Source organism: Impatiens glandulifera, chromosome 6 (genome assembly GCF_907164915.1).
Source record: "Impatiens glandulifera chromosome 6, dImpGla2.1, whole genome shotgun sequence".
Lineage (NCBI taxonomy): Eukaryota > Viridiplantae > Streptophyta > Magnoliopsida > Ericales > Balsaminaceae > Impatiens > Impatiens glandulifera.
The window spans coordinates 41,194,260-41,215,840 of record NC_061867.1 but is presented as its reverse complement, the minus strand read 5'-3'; the positions used below and the strand labels follow the sequence as shown (position 1 = coordinate 41,215,840).

The 21,581-nt window shown below is 32.5% G+C and overlaps 1 protein-coding gene across 1 annotated transcript; it reads right to left on the bottom strand.

Annotated features, from left to right (window-relative positions):
* Positions 1–13,142: 13,142 nt before the first annotated feature.
* Positions 13,143–16,139, bottom strand: LOC124941457 (ubiquitin-conjugating enzyme E2 36). The gene is made up of 8 exons (XM_047481790.1): positions 15,979–16,139; positions 15,734–15,761; positions 15,485–15,571; positions 14,148–14,206; positions 13,940–13,981; positions 13,779–13,852; positions 13,477–13,574; positions 13,143–13,374 (listed from the first exon to the last, which is right to left on the bottom strand). The coding sequence occupies exons 1-8, from the start codon at positions 16,012–16,014 to the stop codon at positions 13,337–13,339; spliced, it is 462 nt and encodes a 153-aa protein (XP_047337746.1). The 5' UTR covers positions 16,015–16,139; the 3' UTR covers positions 13,143–13,336.
* Positions 16,140–21,581: the final 5,442 nt, after the last annotated feature.

Here is a 21,581-nt window from a genome sequence, read left to right as displayed (position 1 = left end):
AGTTCTAAAATAAAATAACTATTTGACATAATTCATTAATAATGTTAGTTTTATTTTTTATTTTTTACATTAATTTAAATTTAGATTAATATTCATCAAAATTTTAGTATCAAATTGTCTTATAACTCTTATTGGACTTATTGGACAAGGATAAGAATGGTCGATTTCTTTGAAATTTGTCATAGTATCAAACATGCGTTTGCGACTCATCTTCGTCTTCTTCCTCGTGACAAGGATAAGATTGCTCGATTTCTTTGAAATCTGTCAATCCTTACCTCCGTCCACACTCAATCAAGAGAGAAAGTTCGAAAAGAAAAATGTTCACAATAGTTGTGTGATTATTTCTCATACGATAATCATTGTCGATATAGGTCAATTTCAGTGGAGCAAATTGAAGCCATTAATGGTATTTGGCCGAAATTTAACCGACAAAGCCATCAACCGACATTGGATGGCTATAAACGGGATCATGACCAAGACGAAAAAGAAGAACCCAACCTCATGCCATCAATCAATCTCTTTCAACATCTGCCATTAAAATTTTCAAGATTTTTTGAGTTTTTAGAAACCTTTGTTTAGAGCTTCTAAGTTCAATTTTGCTTCAACTAGAGTTAATTAATAAAGAGTGTTCTCCAACTCACTATAAGTCAGCAATCTCATTATAATTCGTGTCATGAACAAAGTTTGAAAATTTTACATTTTAATACATGTGTTCTTAAATATCCTGTAATCACTCGAAATTTTGATTTGAATCTAATCCTAAAATTGTTTGTAAGCTTTCTATTGAATTCAATGAGATCAATTCACCTTAAATAAGAAAAGACCAATTTTAATTTAAAATTTTCAAAAAAGACAATAGTTGTTCTTCTAGCTCAAAAACAATCATTTAAAAATCTTCCTAACACATTCTCAACAATGTTAGAAATGTTTTCAAATTAACCCCGAAGAGTTGAGGCATTTTATCCAAATTCGAAAATTTTCTAAAAGGTCTCGGGTTTAAGTTTTAAAAATGATCAAAATGAATAGCTAGTTGCGTTTAAATGATTGAGTTCAGTTCTAATAAACCTAAGGATGCTATTAGTAAATTTTGATTTCAAAATTGAGTATTAAAAATTTAATACCCATTTTTTCTGATCAAAAATACCATTTTTTGTCGGAGCTCCAGTTATACCCTTGTCGGTTGAATGAAGACCTTGAAATATGCGAAACGAGTTCCATATTGGGAGACAAAGTTCTCCATGTCCTTGGATTCACGAACAGAGCCTCTGCCAAAGATCAAAACCTACAATTTTTGTTTGGTTGGAGGATGAAGAAGAAGCAAGACTCGTCCAAAACCTGATCTCTAGCGCTTGAGTTAACCGCACCTCACATAGTCCATCCATGCACGTCTCTCCCCATGTCGACCAACGATTGAACTGCATTGTTCCCGCCCCAAGCCGCGTCCCAACCGGCCTAAAGTGCTCTCGAACCACGTCCCTCAAACTGATGGTCCACCCAGGGTCGGTCTTGGAGTAAGGCAACTATGCAGTTGCACAGGGCTCCCAAACTTTATAGGCCCCTAATTTTTTATAAAATAATTATATTATATTATTAATATTTGTTTTCTCTTTTCATATTAAATAAATATTATACAATATTTATATATATATATATATTTTTTTTTTCTCTTTTCTGTATTTTTTTTTACTTGTTTATATCTAGTTTCATTTTATATTATATATAAATATTATTTATATTTTACGCTACTATTTTGCCGCTCTTTTCTAACATAATATCTAAGTAATATTAGTAATATCAATCGTAAATTTAACCCTACTCCTAATCGGCTAAGCGGTCGTTGCTCTTTTCTAACCTAATAAGTAATATCTAATATTAATCGTAATTTTTTAGCCCTAATCGTTTAATATTATAAGTTCCTAAGTCTAACCTTAAATCACAACCGTCATTTTTCTATTTATTCAAGTTTACAAAACTTCTTAACAACAATCATCTTTTTGAGGTAATGATGTTACTTATTTGTTTAATATTTTTTATTCTTATTGTTAATCTTTACCACTTTAAAAATTAAAATATTTATAATTATTCTTTTTCTTATAGAGTAGAGTAGAGATATCATATTATCAATATTATCTTAAATCAGGCTATTACGAAAAACATATCACTAGACACTATATCACCAAGTATTTTTTTTTTGAGAAGGATATGTGTGTTTTTATAGTTGTTAATTGAAAGATTAGATTGATTAACGATCGATGATATCAATTGAAAAAGGAGAGTTTAGAACAATTAGAATATTACGACTTAATTGAAAATTTTGCTTCCAAAAATGCAAGGAGAAGTATGTTTTCATAGTTTTTTTTAGAACGATAAGTGTGTTTCCATAGTTGTTAATTATTATTGTTTAAAACTTATTATATTAATATTTTTATATATATTATGAAATGTTTTATATATGAGATATTGTTGTTATATATTTAATTCGGATATATATTTTGTTAATTAAAATATTTATAATTATTAATTAAAATAAAATTAATTTTTTTTTTATAGTTTTAGAGGCCACAAAATATAAAATTGCATTGGCCCCAATCCTCAGGGTCGACCCTGGGTCCAACCCACTCTCAGTCCAACAATCTTTAGGCCTATTTGTTTTAATCATTTTAATTTTAAATGTTGTAGACACTCATTCTTTACTCATCAATTTCATAGATTATATATTATAATAAATTCCGAGACTATAGTTCTTGTGAAATTCATATACGGGCTTAATAAATGAATTATTAAACAAGTAATTATTTTAGGAACTATTGTTGTGTCAATCGAATTCAAAAAATAATTGATTTTGGGTTCTTAATAAATAATAAATGGGGTTGTCGTACTCAAAAATCCCTTGTCCCGGAAAAGCTCGAGATTCTAAACAATATTTTGGATTTTAAAATAATCAAATAACAATTTTATTATGAGAAATTTGTATCTTAAATTAATTTAAAATAATTAATTACAAGATTATTTATTTGATGAAAAAGCCGTCAATTGATTTTGATTTAAAATCAATAAAACATTTGTATACGTAAGAAGCTTTTAAAACTATAATTTTTGAACTAGAGCTAAAGAATAAAAACCCAATTTTGAAAATTTTCATAATTGTAATCTTCGTAAAACTTTTATCTCAAAAAAGCTCGAGGTTCGAGAAATTTTAACATCAGTTTGCGTGTCAAGAATTATTTTTTAATAAAACATTATTGTAAAATATTTATGGAAATATGTCCTGACCTTTTTAAATTAATTACAAAAATAATTCATTTTTTATCAAATTTGAAATAATCTTTTAGATTTAAAATTATCAAAATAAAATTTGATTAAAGAATATATATTTTAAATTAATTAAAAATAATTAATTTAAAAAATTATTTAGTTATAAGAGTTGTCAATTGATTTTTAAAATCAATAAAATTATACGTTTATAAACGTATTTTTGACTAGAGTATTTTTTTGTTCGTAGTTTAGTGATACTCGGAAAAGGACTTTCGTGATATATATTCTTTGTACCCGTTTAAAATGGTCTTTATTTTATAAAGTTTTGGCTTTTGAAAGATTGGTTTTATTAAGTTTTATTTAACCAATTATTCTTCAAGTCCTAGACATGCGTAGGTTTTTCGTGTATTTAAAATTGTAAAAATAATATTTAAATGTTGGTACCTGAAGGTGATGTCGATGATTAATGAGGAAAATACCTAAAAAAATATCAGTTTTACGTTATTAGTATCTAAAAATAAACCCAAACAGGCCAGTATCAAAATATTTTTTATGAAACATTCTTAAAATATTTTGAAATCATTTTATATTTTTTCATATTTTTATAAAATAGTTTAGAGTTTCAAAATTATAAAAATAATTTTCAAACAGACCCCGGATTGATCATCTCGATCCTAGGTGCAATTTCCTTCGGTCATGGGACGTGGTGCGGGACCCCACGGTCGAGGTGATGGAGACTCTTGATCGGGTGCGGGAGTCATCGGTCTTGGGTGTAGGAGTCATCGGTTAGGGTGCAGGAATACTCGGTCGGGCGTGGGAGTCATCGGTCCTAGGTTAGCCTTGGAATAACTTTCTTCGGTCTTTAGTGTGAAGAACACTCGGTCCTATGTTAGCCTTGGGCTTACTTTCTTCGATCCTTGGTGTGAAGAACACTCAGTCTTGGGTTAACCTTATGCTAACTTTTACTAGTCCTAGGTGCGAAGGACTCTCGGTCCTAGTTTAGACCTAACTTAAGTTTCTTGGTCCTCGAGAACATCAAACTGCGGGCTTGATGATTTTATTTGAGGCACCGATCCTTTGATCCGAGGGTTGTATAGTTCCTAAGATCATTTATAACATCTTCTTGAGGTGTCATTCGATCGGGATGTTTTTCCACTCAATTTGAACAATTTTGGTATAAAAATGTGTTTTCGATTTCAGGCTTTAAAGAAGCGTAAAGAGCTTGACAATAACTTCCTTATGCTTCATATAGTTGAATGAAACAAAAATATGAACACTAATGACTTGTTTATTTTTTTGAGAAAAACAACATAATGTCATTAAATAAAAAGACCCGAATGAGAACAAAAGCGAAGGACATAAATAACGAAACTTAGAGCGATGTGAAATTAAAAGTAAGGGTGATTTTCTCATATGTAATGCTCCATCTTTGACAAATTAACCATTTTTTTCACAAGTGGGAATTCGCCTCCACGTTCGAATGAGTGAGTTTCCATCAAAGATAATTTCAATCTAAACAAACTCCACATCATTTTGAACCTTTAAAACTGTTTTTGCGTTCCTCTCCATCCAAATATGATAAATAATGTTTACAAAGAAGCACTTGAAGACATTTAAACTAAAGTCATTACTCTTTGTCTTGATGATTGTCATTTCCTTGATATTAGTCCTTTCTTTTGGGAAGCTAAGGAGACTCATTTATGTGGAGAACTTACCTAAAGCAAGAAAGCAAATGGACAGTCCCCATAGAAATGGTCAATGGTCTCCTAATTTCTTATACAAAGAAGGTAGCTGGGATTCGGGATATTCATATATTTGTTAATTCGATCGCGCGTGTTAAGTCTTTCACGGAATACCAACCACAAAATTAATTGGTGTCTATGAATAACTTTCGTGGACCACACTAAATGGGACCATAGAACCACCTCCCATCTATCACGAACAATATTCCATGCTAATCCCAATTTAAACATGCCTTCATTTTCAACACTGCAAACTCAAGAATCCTCACAATTATTAAAGTGATAGGAAGACGGGTTATTGAGGATCCTCGTACCTTCTAGAATTCCCCTTAAAAGTTTATTCCATTCCCCGTTTTTACTTGTTGAACAGTATCTAGTTGACATTTCTGTTTAATTCGAATAATAAAGAAGACACTTTTATGAATAATAGGGTGATACTCGAACAAGGGGTCATGCCTAAATAGAGTTTCTTTCCCATTCCTCATATGAAGTTTGGTCATCTTACCAGCACTATTTTTGAGCTTCATAATTGTTTTAAAAGACCATGTCCCATAATGAGTCTTATTTTTTCTCCCATGCCAAAAAATGTCGATAAGTGAGAGTTTTATTCCAAGTAGCGCAATCTTTAATTCCAATCTCACCTTCTTCCTTTGACTTACAAACATCAAGCCACTTCACCTTTTTCCTTTATACCCTTCAGTCCCTTAGATGAAGTTCCTCATTAATTGATCAAGTTCTTTTATAACTTTCTTTGAGAAGACCATCTACTGTGCCTAGTATCCGATGATTCCCATAGAAACTCTCATGACTAATTCCATCCATCCCGCATAAGATAATCTTTTTGTAGCCCATCCCACAATATAGTTCTTCACCTTTTCAATCAATGTCTTGCAATGAGAGATTTGGAGTTGTTTTGACGAGAGCGGGATACCAAGATAACGAACTGGTAATGACCCTTCAATTATTCCCATGATGTCGAAGACGATTGCCTTTGTTTTCTCATTCACACTACCATAGAAAGCTATAACTTTAATATGATTAATGTTAAGACATGTAGCACTAGACAATATTTTTAATGCTACCTTGATAGTTTTGACGGATTCAACATCATCATGTGCCAAGATGAATAAATCGCCTGTGAAACAAATATGAGTGATTCTTTCTTCCTTACAATATGGATGGTGAGTAGATGGGAGATACTTTAGATGCATTTTAACAATCAAAGACATTCATGATGAGGACAAAAATGTAATAAAAGAGTGAATCCCCTTATTTAACCCCATTTCCCCCTTTGAAAAACCCATCATGAATACCATTCATGCTAACAATAAAGTGAGGAGTCGAAACACACTACATAATCCACTCAATAAAAATGGAAGGAAAATCAGAAATAGTTAAGAACTCTTGAATAACACTCTATTTAGTGGAATCAAAAACTTTTTGGATATCAATCTTAGAAGTCACTCGAGGTGAAATTGACTTCCTGCCATAACCCTTTAATAATTCCTACATAAGTAAAATTTTATGAGAAATAGATCTAGCAGGGATGAATGTCGATTTCCTAGGACTAATCAGGTTTAAAATAACAATTTTAAAACATTTGACTATGATTTTAGAAATAATTTTGTAGATTACATTGCAACATGATATGAGACGAAAGTCTTGAATCCTTTCGGGTGTAAAATTCTTTGGAATAAGGTTGAGAACAATGACATTCCATTGCTTAAGCATCCTACGGTTCCAAAAGAACTCTAAAACTCCATCACTAACACTTTGTCCGACGATCCATTAACTGCTTATTTTAACCAATTAAAGAACTGATTTTTTTTTAAAAAATGGTTTTTGATCAAACATGACTGGGATGAACTGAAATTGACTCAAATATGTTCCCAACATCCTTAGAAACATGTTTGACAACTTTCTGGGTTGTTGTTCTTGAGTAACAACGCAAAAACAAAAACCCAATTTTGAAAATTTTCAAAATCAAGTTTGGGGTTTTCTGATTTAAGTTGATTGATTGGGTTTTATTTAAACATAAAGTTTATAAATGATCTTATGATCGTTTTCCAATAAAAAATCAAACAATCAAGTAGTATATAAAACTAGTAAAACTAAAATATAAAAATTCAAATTCAAACTTGTAATTTGAATTACAGTGTGATTGGAATCATACATGGAGTTGGAGAACACTCATTAACTCTTAAAGAAGCTTCCTGAATGCCTAAATCAGAACCTTACAACTTTATACAAAATTTTCAAAATATTAGAAAGTTTTGAGCTCTTCAATGGAGGATTGGTGCTTGGACTTGATTGAGAGGTGGAGAGTGTATCTCTTGCCCTCAGTTTTCCTAGAGGAGGCTATTTATAGCTTCTCAAGATCGGTTCACTAAGCAAGTGAATCAAATTAAGTCAAAAGGTCATTGATGGTCTTTTGTTTGATCTCCAACCAGTTGTTGGTATAGGCCATGATGATGCATTGAAGAGTAGGGGAAATGATCACCGGAGTAGGGTGATCATTTCACCTTTTGAACGAAGTCAAAGATGGAGAAACGACAAAGTTCCATCTATGAAAAATCAAAGATGGAGCTTTGTTCTTATCTGGTTCTTCATTGCGAGAAAGAAGACAAACCAGGCAAAAAGATGTCGTTTTGGGCGAAAAATCGAACGCGGGATACTTTGTTCGCATTCCGTCTACGTTTTGTCCCCGATAGTGTGTTCCGTTGTGTCTGAGTTAAGGGCACTAAGGTGCACGTTAATTGATACAATGCTTCGCGGGTGGGCGCGCATCTCCTCCGTTGCAAAAAAAGCCTAAGTGAAGCAACTCTTTATGTCAAAGGTGATGACATCAATTTTGTTGTCATCTATTAATATGTTGATGACCTATTAGTAATATGAAGCAATGCTAAGGTTGTTGAAGAGTTTAAAAGGGATATGCAGAGTTCTTTTAAGATGACAGATTTAGGAGAGATGACCTATTTCATTGATATGAAAATCATGCAGAAAATTGATGAGATATTCATTTATTAGAAAAATGTATGCCAATGAGATCTTAAAGAAATTCAAAATGGAGGATTACAAAAGTATGGCTACTCCTATGTGTCAGAAGGAGAAAATAAGCAAGAATGATGAAGCTGATAAAGTTGATGAGGTTCTCTATAGAAGGTTGGTTGGTTGTCTCATGTACTTGACATCAACCAAACCTGATATACTGCATGTTATAAGTATTTTGTCAAGATTTACTAAATGTGTAATTGAAACTTATCATAGAGCAACTAAGAGGGTCCATAGATATATTAAGGGAACACCAGACTTTGGCATTAAGTTCAGTACATGTCTGAAGTGTTCTTTATAGGGTTCAGGAGTGTTCTCTTGGTGCTGTAAGAAGCATGAGATAATTGCACAATTCACAGTAAAAACAGAGTTCATTGCTGCTATGGCTGTTGCAAATCAAGTTTTATGGTTGAAAAAAGTGCTAATTGATTTGAGTTTGGGACAAGAAGATTATATAGAGGTGTTTGTTGACAACTAAGTTGTAATTTCTATCTCAAACAATCTTGTTTTTCATGAGAAGACCCAACATTTCAACATCAAGTTGTTCTTTCTTAAGGAAGTACAAAAAGATGATATGTTAAGCTGAAGTACTGCAAGATTGAACTTTAGTTAGCAGAGATGTTCCACCAAGCCTTACCAAGGAACAAGTTCGAGTTTCTAAGGGAGAAAATTGGCATCTACAACAACTTAAGTAAGGAGGAGTGTTAAAGTTTGCTTGGAACTACTGTTGTTTCCCATTATTTTTAGAATTTCAGTTTTAGTTTGTAGTGTAGTGAGTGGTTTCTATTAGAGTTTCTAATAGATCATGTCAATGTATTTGCCTATTTTTTAGCTCAACTATCTACTCATTTAGTTGTATTTAAATGATTTTATCTTAATGAAAAACTATTATGTTTCCCTTCCATATATTTTCTATTATATATCAATAGTGACGACAACAGAAACGTCAAACTCACCGCAAATTCAATTATCAGCAAAAAATGAAAGAAAGAAAAAAGAGACGTAAATTATTTTTGCTAATATCTACTTAGATCTACGGTTTTATAATATCTACCTTAACTCCTCAAATTTACAGTCCGAATTTATCATCCTTAACTCCTCAAATCTATAATCTCTTCCTCATTTTGTGCATTGCGTGCTCTTCTTCAGACCTATAGCTCTTTTTCAGCTGGAACTTGGGTTCTCGGTAAGTTTATCATGTTTACGATTATCCTTCTATTAATATTTTCTATACTGGTAGAGTGAATTCTATATGTATTATATGAATTGGTTGGAATTATATAAAGCGTTGGAGCTAAAGGGGTAACTCATATTGTAGACGAAGAAAAATAGAAAAATATGGAGTGACGGTAAGTAGAGAGAGTTGTTGATGAGATTAGGAAGGTAATGAGTAAGGATGAAGAAGGGAAGGAGTTACTAGTTATGTATGACATGTATGTATGATATTAATTTAATTGTAAGGAATTATGAATATTGGTATAATATTAATTTAAATGGCAAATTATTGAGTTTATATAATATTTATTTGATTATTTTTCATATACCTAAATGATTTTATATACAATTTATGTACTAATATATTAAAAATAAAAATAAATCCGGTCCAACTAGTGGTTCAACTGGTTGGACCGGTCGGACCGATGTACGCCTAAAAAACCGACTTAATGACCGAAACTATTTTCAGAACAATTATTTTCTAAATGACACTTTCACCCAAAAAATGAAAATTGAACTCATGAGAAACCTCGGCAAATAAGCCTCGTTTGAAAAGTCCATGTTACGTTCGAGTGAGATAGTCCAACCAAAATCAACCGAAATTGAAAGTCACACCTCCTTACAAGGACCATCCAAAACCTGCCACAAATTTGAGATCGACTTAAACATGACCAACTCGACCCGATGTTCAGTCACGCACGACTCCAATGACCTCTTCTTTTGTAGATCAACAAATTTCTCCCCAACTCTTTTCTCAATTAATGTTCTTAGTGGCATGTCTATGTAGAATTGTGACATCATATATAGTATATGGTGATATATACCCATTCTTAATTGTTTTAATATTTCTTTTTTAGAACGTTGAGATTCATTTCTCTGTTGAAGTGCGATTATTTCCCGCGGGTTAAAATGTTGAAGTCGTCAGTCCAATAAGTTAGTGTTAGTCGAGTTTTTAGCAAGTATGTCCTTTTAGAAATCAATTATGTTTAATTTAGTTTTTTTTCATGTAACCACTAAGTTAGTAGTGATTCCTATTTTTCTAATTTTGTAAGTAACATCACTAAGTTAGTAGTGGTTCCTATTTTTCTACTTTTGTAAGGCTATAAATAGCCATCTCTTTTTAGTTATTGAATAACAAAGAATACATACATTTCCTATACATTCTTGTCTCTAAATTTGGTATCAGAGCCATCTAGAGCTAATTTGTCAAGAAATTTTGTGAGTGTGAAGAGTAATAGTCTTATCTGTGAGTGATTTGAGTGATGAATGACAATAGAAAATAGTTTTGTTCAACCATCAATTATAAAGTTTGATAGGTTTATGATCATTGGTCCATGTTGATGGAGAATTTTCTTAGAACAAATGAGTATTGGGGTATCGTAGAAAAAGGAATTCATCTGAACCAGAAGAGAAAGTTGTTGAAGTTAAGGTTAAAAAGTACAATGATGGGAAATTAAAGGATTTGAAGGCAAATATTTATCTTTTTTAGGCTATTGATAGAACAGTTCTTTAGACTATTTCAGATACTAGATCAGTCAAAAGCATTTGGGATTCCATGAAGAAGAAGCATAAAAAATTGATCATGTTCAACGATCACAATTGCAAACTCTCAAAAAGTATTTTGAGGTATTACAAATGAAGGAAGAAGAGTTTATGAAGGCATACTTTTTGCGTACCTTAACCATTGTCAACAAGATGAGGTAGTACAAGGGAAAGATAAGTAATGAGGATGTTGTTGAAAAGATATTAAGATCGATGACCCCTAATTTTGCCTATTTAGTTTGTTCAATTAAAGAGTCAAAAAGATTTCAACATTATTTCAATTGATAAACTGCAAAACAACTTATTGGTTAATGAGCAACGAATGACTGCACATGTTGATGAGGAGCATGTCTTAAAGGTTACATATGCAATGTTTTCAAGAGGACATAGACATGGTAGCTTTCAAGGTAGAGACAGAGGTAGAGGCAAACATAACTATGACAGGTCAACTATTGAATATTTTGGCTTTCATAAGCTTGGGCATTTTCAGTATGAATGTTTAGACAAATTACAAGAGAGGGCACACTATGTGAAAACAAAAGAAGAAATTTTGTTAATATCTTATATGGATGAAAGAAAGATAGATCAAGATTTAAATATATATATATATATATGGTACCTTGATTCAGGTTGCAGCAACCACACGAGTGGCAAAAAAGAGTTGTTTTCAGCTCTTGATGAAGGTTTCTGAGAAACTGGAAAACTAAGAAACAACTCAAGGGTGAAAGTGTTGGGAAAATGAACTGTTGTGATGATGATGGTGAATGACATTACTCATGTCATCACTAGTGTGTTCTATGTTCCAAATTTGACAAACAATGTGTTGACCATTGGGCAACTAGTTAATAAGGGTCTGTAAATAGTCATTAAAAAGGGAAGTGCACACTCTATCATGCTCATAGAGGACTAATTACAGAAAGTATAATGTCTTCAAATCGAATGTTCAAACTCTTTGTAAATATAAAAAAGGAGGAGATGTGCTTCTCTATTGTTGAAGATGTGGTTCAATTGTGACATCCTTGATATGGTCACTTGAATCACAAATGACTAAAACTTCTTCAACCAAAGAAAATGGTAAATGGCTTACCTTCACTTGGAGTAATTTATAAAGTATGTGAAGTGTTTTTACAAGGCAAGCAACACACACTTCTTTTCTCACTAAAGACTAAATGGAGAGCTACTCAAGTTTTTTTTTGGAATCAAAGGAGAACTAGCATGACACTCCACAGTCATGGTCCCCATTTAAACTCAAAATGTTTTTAGATGGTAAATGTGCCACAAGAGAGTTAAACACATAATCTGCAAACACACTTAACCATTTAACTAAGCACATAATTTGTTGTCTGATGAACTCGAACCCAAGAACTCTTAAGAAGGCTGGAGATATCCACCTCTTATTGCCGCTAGATAGAAAAGGGAATAACTACTCAAATTTTAACTAGTGCATGCTGACATATGTGCACCTATCAAACGTTATAATAGGGCTTACCTAGGGCCGACCCTATTATAAATAGTCATCTTTTTTCAGCTATTGAATAACAAGAATACAAACATTTCCTAATCATTCTTGTTTTTAGATAAAATAATTCACAAACACATTTAACTAATTAACTAGGCAAGTCAAATTTAACACCTAACGGGCCTATACATTCTTGTTTTTAGATAAAATAATTCACAAACACATTTAACTAATTAACTAGGCAAGTCAAATTTAACACCTAACAGCTCGAATCCAAGGAGACCAAGGATATTACTCATTTTAGCTTCACCTTCATAATTGAGATCTCCATTGTCTTCTTGTGTGGAGAGTCAACCTACCAATACTCTTTCTTGTTTTTTAGACACATTCGCATCAAGACACACTTGATTATTGCAAACACAATTTGTATCAATATTAATATATTAATTTATTTAAATAAAAATATTGTTAAATAGTTTGTAATTATTCTCATTTTTTAAATTAAATATCACAAATTGATTCTAAATAAAAATGCCTTAAATTAATAAATCATTTCTCACTTAATTTTTCAAAATCCAAAATAAATATAAGTTTTTTTTTTTTATAGATTGCATACCATACAAAAAGATGTTCAAAATAAAAAATAAAAATAAAAAATAGAAAGTAGAGAAGATATGGACATGATCAGATTCTGATACCATAAATCTTATTAATCACACAATTTTAGGAGATTGATTTAGTTACAGTATTTTTTTTTCCTTTTCACAAAACCATGCCAATTAATTTCTTTTCTTTTCAAACTATTTATGAATCATGGAGATTCCAAATTTCTAAATACCTTCCAAATGAAGTATTGTACAGATGCAAGCTACATGATGGATATCGAGCTTTAGGATATTATTATCAGAGCAAGCAGAAATTTATAGAACAATAATGTAAACATTAAGAAAACATTCTCAAATCTGAAAGGCTTCTCATTCTTTGTTTCTAGGGATCTAGCACAAAGTACATAGTATGGTTAAATTTGTTTTCGATAGAGCATCGACCTTCAGATATCAGCTCACACTAAAACCTAAGCACCCGTTGCATATAGACGGGTCCATTCTTTTGCTGCATAATTGCGATAGAATAAGATCACCAAAAACTTGCTTTTTCTTTTTCTTTTATTACATATAAAATGAAGATAAAAAAGCATAAGAATAAATGTTGTACCTGTCTCGACAGCTTCAGCTTCATTTGTCTTCCAATGCTTTGCAATATTCTCTGATAGAGGATCATCTGGATTAGGTGCACTCAGAAGAGCTTGAATGCTACATACAATCAAAACCAATATCAATACAATTTGGAATCTCGTAATTTGTGACATTCGCAATCTTATCAAAAAATCGCCAAAGTTAACCATTGTTTCGCAAACATAGTATAGATTTTTCTGGATCATAATCTCAATTATAGAGTGAACTACTACATCTCCCAAACAATAACAACGAATTTGATGCACCACGATGTTTTTATACCTTAAGAGCACTGTTCGAATTTGAAGGGCAGGGCTCCATTTATCCTTCAGAATGTCCAGACATATCCTTCCTAGCTGCATTTGTATCACAATAATCCATTAGAGACAAAGTGTGGGAGGCCAAACATAAAAAAATGTATGGAGGAAAGCATCATGGCAGACCTTGTCAATGTTGGGATGGTAAATTTTTGTCAGGAACCGAACCTGCGAGAGGAGGATAATGGCTATGTAATTACTATAAATGATTTTTTTTAATGTAGGGCTGTTCAGTAAAACATATTATCATTTAGCATAGTTTAGACTCCAAAAAAACCTGTAATAATTGATAGTAATATGTAATCTAACTTGTTCAGTTAAGTGGAGAATTTACCTTTGGAGCAGCCATTGGATATTCTTCAGGCAAAAATAACTCTAGCTTGAAAACTCCTCCTGTATAAATGAAGGCCACTGATTAACTATCAAGTTCAGATGAAGGCCACCAGACCATTTGAAGATGCTTATAATTTTTGTTTTGTATCCGGATCCAAACGAGGACAACCAAAAAAAATTCTGAATGTCCCCATTTGGAAACACTTTTTTTTGTCAGATATCTCATATGGGTGTACATCCAGATGGGATCACATTTGGAAACAAAATTTAGTTAGACACATATTTATAAATTTATATTGGCGGTTTTAATATAAAGTGTTTCCAAACATATCTGGATAGGCCATAAGTTTAGTTTCCAAACATATCTGGATCCAAAAGCATAATTAGTTTCCAAATCAGCCCTAAGTTTAGTTCTCAAACATAACTTCATCCAAATATGTTTCTGGATCTAGAATTTTTGTATCCAGGTGTTTCCAAATGGGATCTGCTGACTTGTCCTTGGAGCATAAAATCCAACCTGACAACTTTGTCATATGCCCCCACCACAACTCAACCAAAGAAAACCAAACAATCATAACGATACTCATCAAACAATAAAGGGTTGCCCTAATTGATCAGTTATATGGTTAATAAGAAAACATATAAATGAAATAGTGACTACCAAATGCCCATGAAGGTCCTAAACAGCTTAGCCACTGAGTCAACTCTAACCTATGTTCGCCACAGTTAACAACAAAAGATGTTTTGCCTCCTTCAAACTGTTGAAGCAATCTATCTGTATGCTACTTAGATTATTACATGAACAAACTCAAACTGGAAATGGGAAATATAACATTAGCAGAAAATCCAAAAACAACAATTGAAGAGACATTATTGCTAAAAGCCAAGCCAAAGAAACAACCAAACCAATACACTAAGAAAAACAAACTCCCTCGATTGAATTCTATTGAGTTTATGTTTCTTTAATTGCAGAAATTGAAGCTATTTGTTGGGGACACCATATGGCTGAAAATTTGCAATTGCAAATAAAAGTTCATGTGGAATCAGATTTGCCAAATTAATATTGATTGTTGTTTAGGGCGACTTAATATGTGGGTGATCAAAATCCAGCTGTGAAAGAAATCAAAGAAGTTCTAGCTAGAAATCCGGATTTCTGTCTAACTCGGATTTTTAGGTCCTCAAACAATGTAGCTCATTGTGTTGGTCATACTGATTTAGCTTGCAATAGTTTTACAATGGTTCATATATAATATAAGCAGTTCTTAATAGAAAAAAAAACAAGAAAGAAGGTGCCTAGTAGTAGTAGAGATTAAGGAACAATATTTCCAATTAGTTTACCTTCATACGGAGACTGAGATGGTCCAAGAATCATAACATTGAAATATCGCATATTCTCTTCAGAAGGGGATGCACTAATTCCTGGTGCTGCAAAACAAATCACAAGAAGATGTCAAATGCAAAATCCAGAAATATAATCATAATCGTTATTCAAGCAAGAACCAACTATGAATATAAACAGAAAAAACAAAGAGAGACTAAACGGTAAACCCCTATAGCAAATAGATTGAAACATAAAACTCGTAGTACCTGGTTCGCTTAGGAGACGTTGAGTTTCCTGTTAAATCAAAGAAAACAAATCCATTAAACAACCAGAAGAGGAGTATCATAATCTATAAAATAAAGAACACAGCAAGCTACAGAAAGATCTCATCCAACAACTCAAAACCGATCGAACAAAACACCGCGGAAAACGTAGATGTTGAGAGTGAATCGTTGAATTATGAAGAAATTCACCCAAGGATAAAGGAAAAGGGACAAATCTAAAGTGATACCTTGATGATTCTGCGAGGTAAATTGCTGTTAGCCATGGCCGAACGGAGGTCCCTTCGCAAGTAAACCTCGAGAGGGAGGAAGAAAGATGATCGATTGACTAAAAAGGGCGAATACTGGAGGCGATTTAAGGCGAAAATATTTCTATTTGGGTTTTATTTTTTATTTTATTTTTGGTTATCACTCAATTTATTATCTCTTTTTAAGAAAGTGTACCTAAACTTTTTTTCCCTTACCCAACCCACAACCATCATCTCTCCATTAGGGAAATTTGACCAATGACATTAAAGATGTCTTATTTGACTCGGTGACCAGCGCAACCACTTTTATTATTTTGGACAAACTTTTTCCTTTGCAAGACGCAACCACAATTGTGGTTGCGTCTCACACCAAAAACTCTATAAATTTTTTTTTTTTCATTTGTTTGTTCCCATTCTCTCTCTTATTGCTCTCCGGTTACCTTCTCCACCGTAAATCTAAGACGCCTTTCTCTTCTCTTCATCGCCGCCTCTCTCTTCTCTTTCGCCTCCCCTTCGCGAAGAACACAGCGGCGAAGACAAGTGCGAACGGCGAACTGCCTGCCTCGACGACACTTTCGGCTCGTCTACTCGTTCATTCATCGACGAAGATAAGCCGCATTTCTCTCTCTTCTCTTTAACCCTCATGTCATTTATAAATGAATGTTTTGTGTTTAATTGATTCGCCTTGATTGAATGCAGGTGTTGATGGGGTCCCTGTTGATGATGTTGGATTCGGTGGTACGGTCTCATGTTGATTTGTCTTGCGGAGCGATCACGATTATTGATCGCTTGATAGTTATTGATTGCATCTCGCGATTGGTTGCGTCTCGCGAATGCGTCTCGTGAATGCGTCTCGCGAATGAATTCGCGAGACGCATTCTGAGTCTTGAAAGTGGATGAAATGTCAGACATGAAGTGTGAAGAAAACATATTTAAAAAAAAAAGAGTTGTTCATGTCCAATGATTATCCCTGTTTCTCCTTCAATCACTTAACAAGGATATGTTTTGAATTAAACAAACCAAAGTATTGAATTGAGTAAAACTGTAAAACAAGTGAGTTCAATAAGATCATTAGGTTGTTTGATTCGTAAATTACTTCTTACTGTCATATTTCATTTTTATGCTTGAAGCATTTATATGTTCGAATGCAGTCCTTATGTCTGAGTCCATCTCAGAAAAAAAACAGATCTTCAAATGGAATTCCATTTTCTCAACAAATTTCTTTTTAATTCAAAAGACGAGGGATTTGTGTCATCGACTCATCTATTGCTGGTCTGGGTGGCTGCCCGTATGCAAAGGGAGCCTCGGGTAATGTCGCCACAGAGGATGTAGTTTACATGCTCCATGAACTTGGTAGGTATGCGGCTATACGGCTTTCGCGCAATCCCTTGCTTGTTTGAAGTAGGATGTGGAATGTTCTTGGTGATGGATGGTGGTTCTTCAATCGGTTCGGGATCATCTCGCATCTAGCTCTGCTGTTGAGGCGGGAGAGAACAAGAGATGGGCTTTGTTTCATTGAAAAATCAATGCCTCTCTATGACCGACACCGTTTTAGGCTAAGTCTTAAACTCCAGGACCACACTCATCATGTCAGCCTCAAGTTCCTCGGCTAGGCAACGACTAATCCTTCTTCTCTTCTTTCTAGCCTTTATGGATGGAATTCCATAAAAGTGTTTTTAATGCTGACTTGGGAATACTCTTATCAGTTGGGAGTTCCTCAACAAATACTTGGGTCGCAGTTCAGGTTCCAAGACCGTCATTGTTTTAAGACGGTTGACAAATGATGCATCAAAGATATGATAGGAAGACCATTTAAGCATATTATTGTCAATTTATTGTACAATATAATCAATAAAAAAACTGAAAACTCTTGTTTGTTTCAGAATCACCAATTTGGAGCCTAAGAATTCAAACTCATTTTTTTGACAATAAATACCATAATTTTCTATATTATTTGATGCCAAGAGTAATAATTGCTAATAAAACACGTTGTTTGAGAAGGACCATTTTAAAACGAGGACAATCCTCTAAAATCAATTTAGAACAATTTTTTCTTGTACATTGCAACATAAAACAAATGAACAAAATTCCACTCATAAAATCAGTGATTGCAAGTCTTCATATAAAATTTAAAAACCGATAATTCTCAAACTATTCATCGGAGGTCGCAAAACTTCTAGCTGCATTTAAACTGAGTTCCTTGTACACCTGAGGCCAAAAACAAGAAAAGCTATTTAGAAGGTATTATTTGTCAGAAGATATAAGGGAAAAACTTTTGATTTTCAGCACTATACTACCATGTTTTGCTTACTTACTAGTTGGTTTTGTGAATTCTCTTGAATGCATTGCAAAAATTTTCCGCCTCCACTTTGCCCACCTTTAAGAAATTGCAACAAAAATATCAAGAGGGATCCTGATAGAGAAAGGAAATTTCTTTAAATTTCATGTTCAACCCAAAAGTTGCATCAATCGTGGAAATAAAAACATTATCAATTTAGTACAAAAAGTACAATGATGGCATTGTAATGCCAAAAAAAAATATACGAAAAAAACAAAATCTAAACATGCCAATCCCTAATGCCTGCATGCTTTGCAAGAGTATCGGCATGTCTTATAACAAAGATTCACCTAGGAATCCAAATGGTCCATTCTTAAGGACAAATAAACCAAGTACAGAAGTTTAATCTAATTGGCCTCCTCAACATCCAAAATAAAATTACTATGCATATTTTCTTAATATAGTAAAAACTCGATAAATTAATACTCGATTATTTAATCAACTCTCTAAGATAATATTTTTGGCCGGTCCCGACTCGGGGATAAGGTGTTAAATTAATAATTCGCTAAAATTATTTGATAATACATTTTTGATAATTTTTTTAGACCCCATATAAAATATAAATTAATAATTTCTTATACATGAATGATTTATGAAGGTTTCTTGAAAAATGACTCAATTGCCTTTTGTTTTTTTTATTGAAATCAATTTCCCCTTGAATGTCGTCTCTAATTTTCCTTAGCATGGTAATAACTTTTGGTGTTGTTTTCTCATAGCTCAACAAGAAATTGTTCAATGTGATTGTCACTTTAATAGCTTCGTTTCGCGAAGGGGGCTCCATTGTAGAACTTTCATCATCCCAAGTTTTTTTTTCACACCTTTAAAATGGGAAGCCATGTTGTATGTATGATTTGTTTGTGTTAACCTACAATATTTTGATCTTGTTTATATAAAAAATATTTTTAATGTTCATAAAGTGATACATTGAACACAAGAAGCATAATAAGGTGGGAGATTGAATATTTCTTTTAAATTGGGTCATTCATTTGATAAACAGTACATTCATTGTATACAATAATTAAGTGGAAGCTAAAAAGTGTTTGTAAACTAAGTATTTTACTATAAATTTAATAAAATATTAATTAATATATAAATTAATAATTATTAATTTATCGATTAATTAATAACTCTTTTAATTAATAAATTTTGGTCGTCCTAAGTGTACTATTTTATAGAGTTTCTACTGTATTCTCACAGTAAGAAAATCTACAAACAGAGAAATTACTATGAATGTGGATTCAACTAGATAATATATATTTAAAAACAACACTTAGCCAAGCACTAACTCATACTCATTTGATTGGCAGTTTCACATATCTATCATAAATTATCACCAATTTTTCAGTTAATGAACAAGAAATCCATCAACAATAATTATGTTTTTTTTCTCAATTTAAGAGACATCAATCAGAATTAAAAATATTAATGAATGCTTAAATCAAGAAAATTTTGAATGAGAATTCTCTCATTTTTAAATGGTAAGAGTTGAACCCTTAATGGATCAAGTCTTGAGTTCACAAATATAATGATAATGCAAACTTTTAACAAAATAATAGAATATGCAATACCTCGTTTCCTTGTGCCTCCAGTTGATTCAGCCTAAAATGGTCAAAGATGAGTCATGTGCGGAATAAGTACAGAAAAAAGTTATAAATGATCTGGCTGCGAGACGCAACCATCATTTCATTCACGAGACGCAATCGCGAGATGCAACTGCATTCCGCCGCAACGGAGACATTTGTACCAGTATACCAATCAATCCCTAAACTCTAAACCTAACAATGAGTTCAAAAAAAAAACAACAAGAGAAGGATAAGGAAGCATACCAGTACCGGACATCATGGTTGCCTGCCTTCGCTGGGATTCCGACGTCGGAGTTCCGTCTTCGACTGTTAATATTTATAGAGAGAAGGAAGAGAAGAACGTGAAGAGAGAGATCAGGGAAGAAAGAAAAGAGAAGAAAATGGGAGAAAGGGAAAAGTACATTAAATAGAAAGGGCATTGTGGACTTTTCACAATGTAGCCGGTTGCGTCTCGCAACCAGCGGTTGCATCTCGTGAAAGGGGCAATTTTGTCCAAAAAAATTAAAGTAGTCACCAACGGATTTAATTTTATGCGCTGGTCACCAGGTCAAATAGTCTTTTATGAGGGTCATTTCGTCAAATTCCCCCTCATTAAAGGTTAGAAAAAAATTCCTTAAAACAAAAAAATTCTTAAATATATATATAGGCTCAAATAAAAAAGTATTAAATATCATCCTTAATACTAAATCTTAGTTTCAAAAAAATATATCTCAAAACATTTACCTCAACAATAATCTTATTCAAAAAAATTAATTTTGTTTTTATATTGTGGATCCGAATACAAATCTTTAGAGCATATTTGTCTAGGATCAATTCCTTCATTCAAATAATTTTTTTTCATAATTTCATTTACTTTCCCAAAATACTCATCTTCTTCTCTAAACCTATTAATCATAGTTTTAGAATTCGGTCTAGCTCATCGGTTGGACCAACAAACCCGGTGAACCGATTGTCAAACCAGGTTGAGTTTATGAAAAAATCAGAAATGCAATCAATCTAGTTAAACACGGTCAACTCGCCGGTTGGACCAGAAATTTGGCAGTCCGAGTTAACCCGGGTTTATATTATTTAAAAAAAATCACTTCTTTTTATTCTCACTTATCACTCAATCAATTCTCCTTTCCTCGTTTTTTTGGTTTTCAATTGGTTTACCTCTTTCTGGTTTCATGTGTGTAGATTACCGATTTCTAGTTTAGACACTGAGAATGACAAACTCTTTCATTCACCTCAAGTTCCACCTCCTACCTGAACCAACATATTTTGTTTTTACCAGATTAAAAAAAACGATTTAAGGTGAAATTATATATCATAACCTAAAATATTACGAAACAATATTTTGAATTTTGATCTCTACTTTGATGATTTTTTTGTATTATTTTATTATTATATGAAACTCATTAATTAGTTGAACCAGTTGACCCACCGGTTGAACTAGTGACCTAGTCATATCAGCAGATTGCTGATTATGATATTAATAACGCACTGATTACATGTCTCTCCCTAACCTTATTAATTATCTTTCTTTCTCTTTAAACGCATTAATTATTTTATTTTATAAATATAAAATATATATTTTTATTTTATTTTATTTTATAAATATAAATATAAAAATATATACAAAATATTATTTATCTATAAATATTTTAGATAAAATTATTATTATT

What these genes read in the sequence shown, in the direction of transcription:
- LOC124941457 (XM_047481790.1), bottom strand. Translation starts at nt 16,014, where the DNA reads ATGGCTAACAGCAATTTACCTCGCAGAATCATCAAG. An exon ending in ATCTCAGTCTCCGTATGAAG is followed by an intron (nt 14,207 to 15,484) that starts GTAAACTAATTG and finishes TCATTTATACAG; the next exon opens with GAGGAGTTTTCAAGCTAGAG. An exon ending in ACCATCCCAACATTGACAAG is followed by an intron (nt 13,853 to 13,939) that starts GTCTGCCATGAT and finishes ATACAAATGCAG; the next exon opens with CTAGGAAGGATATGTCTGGA.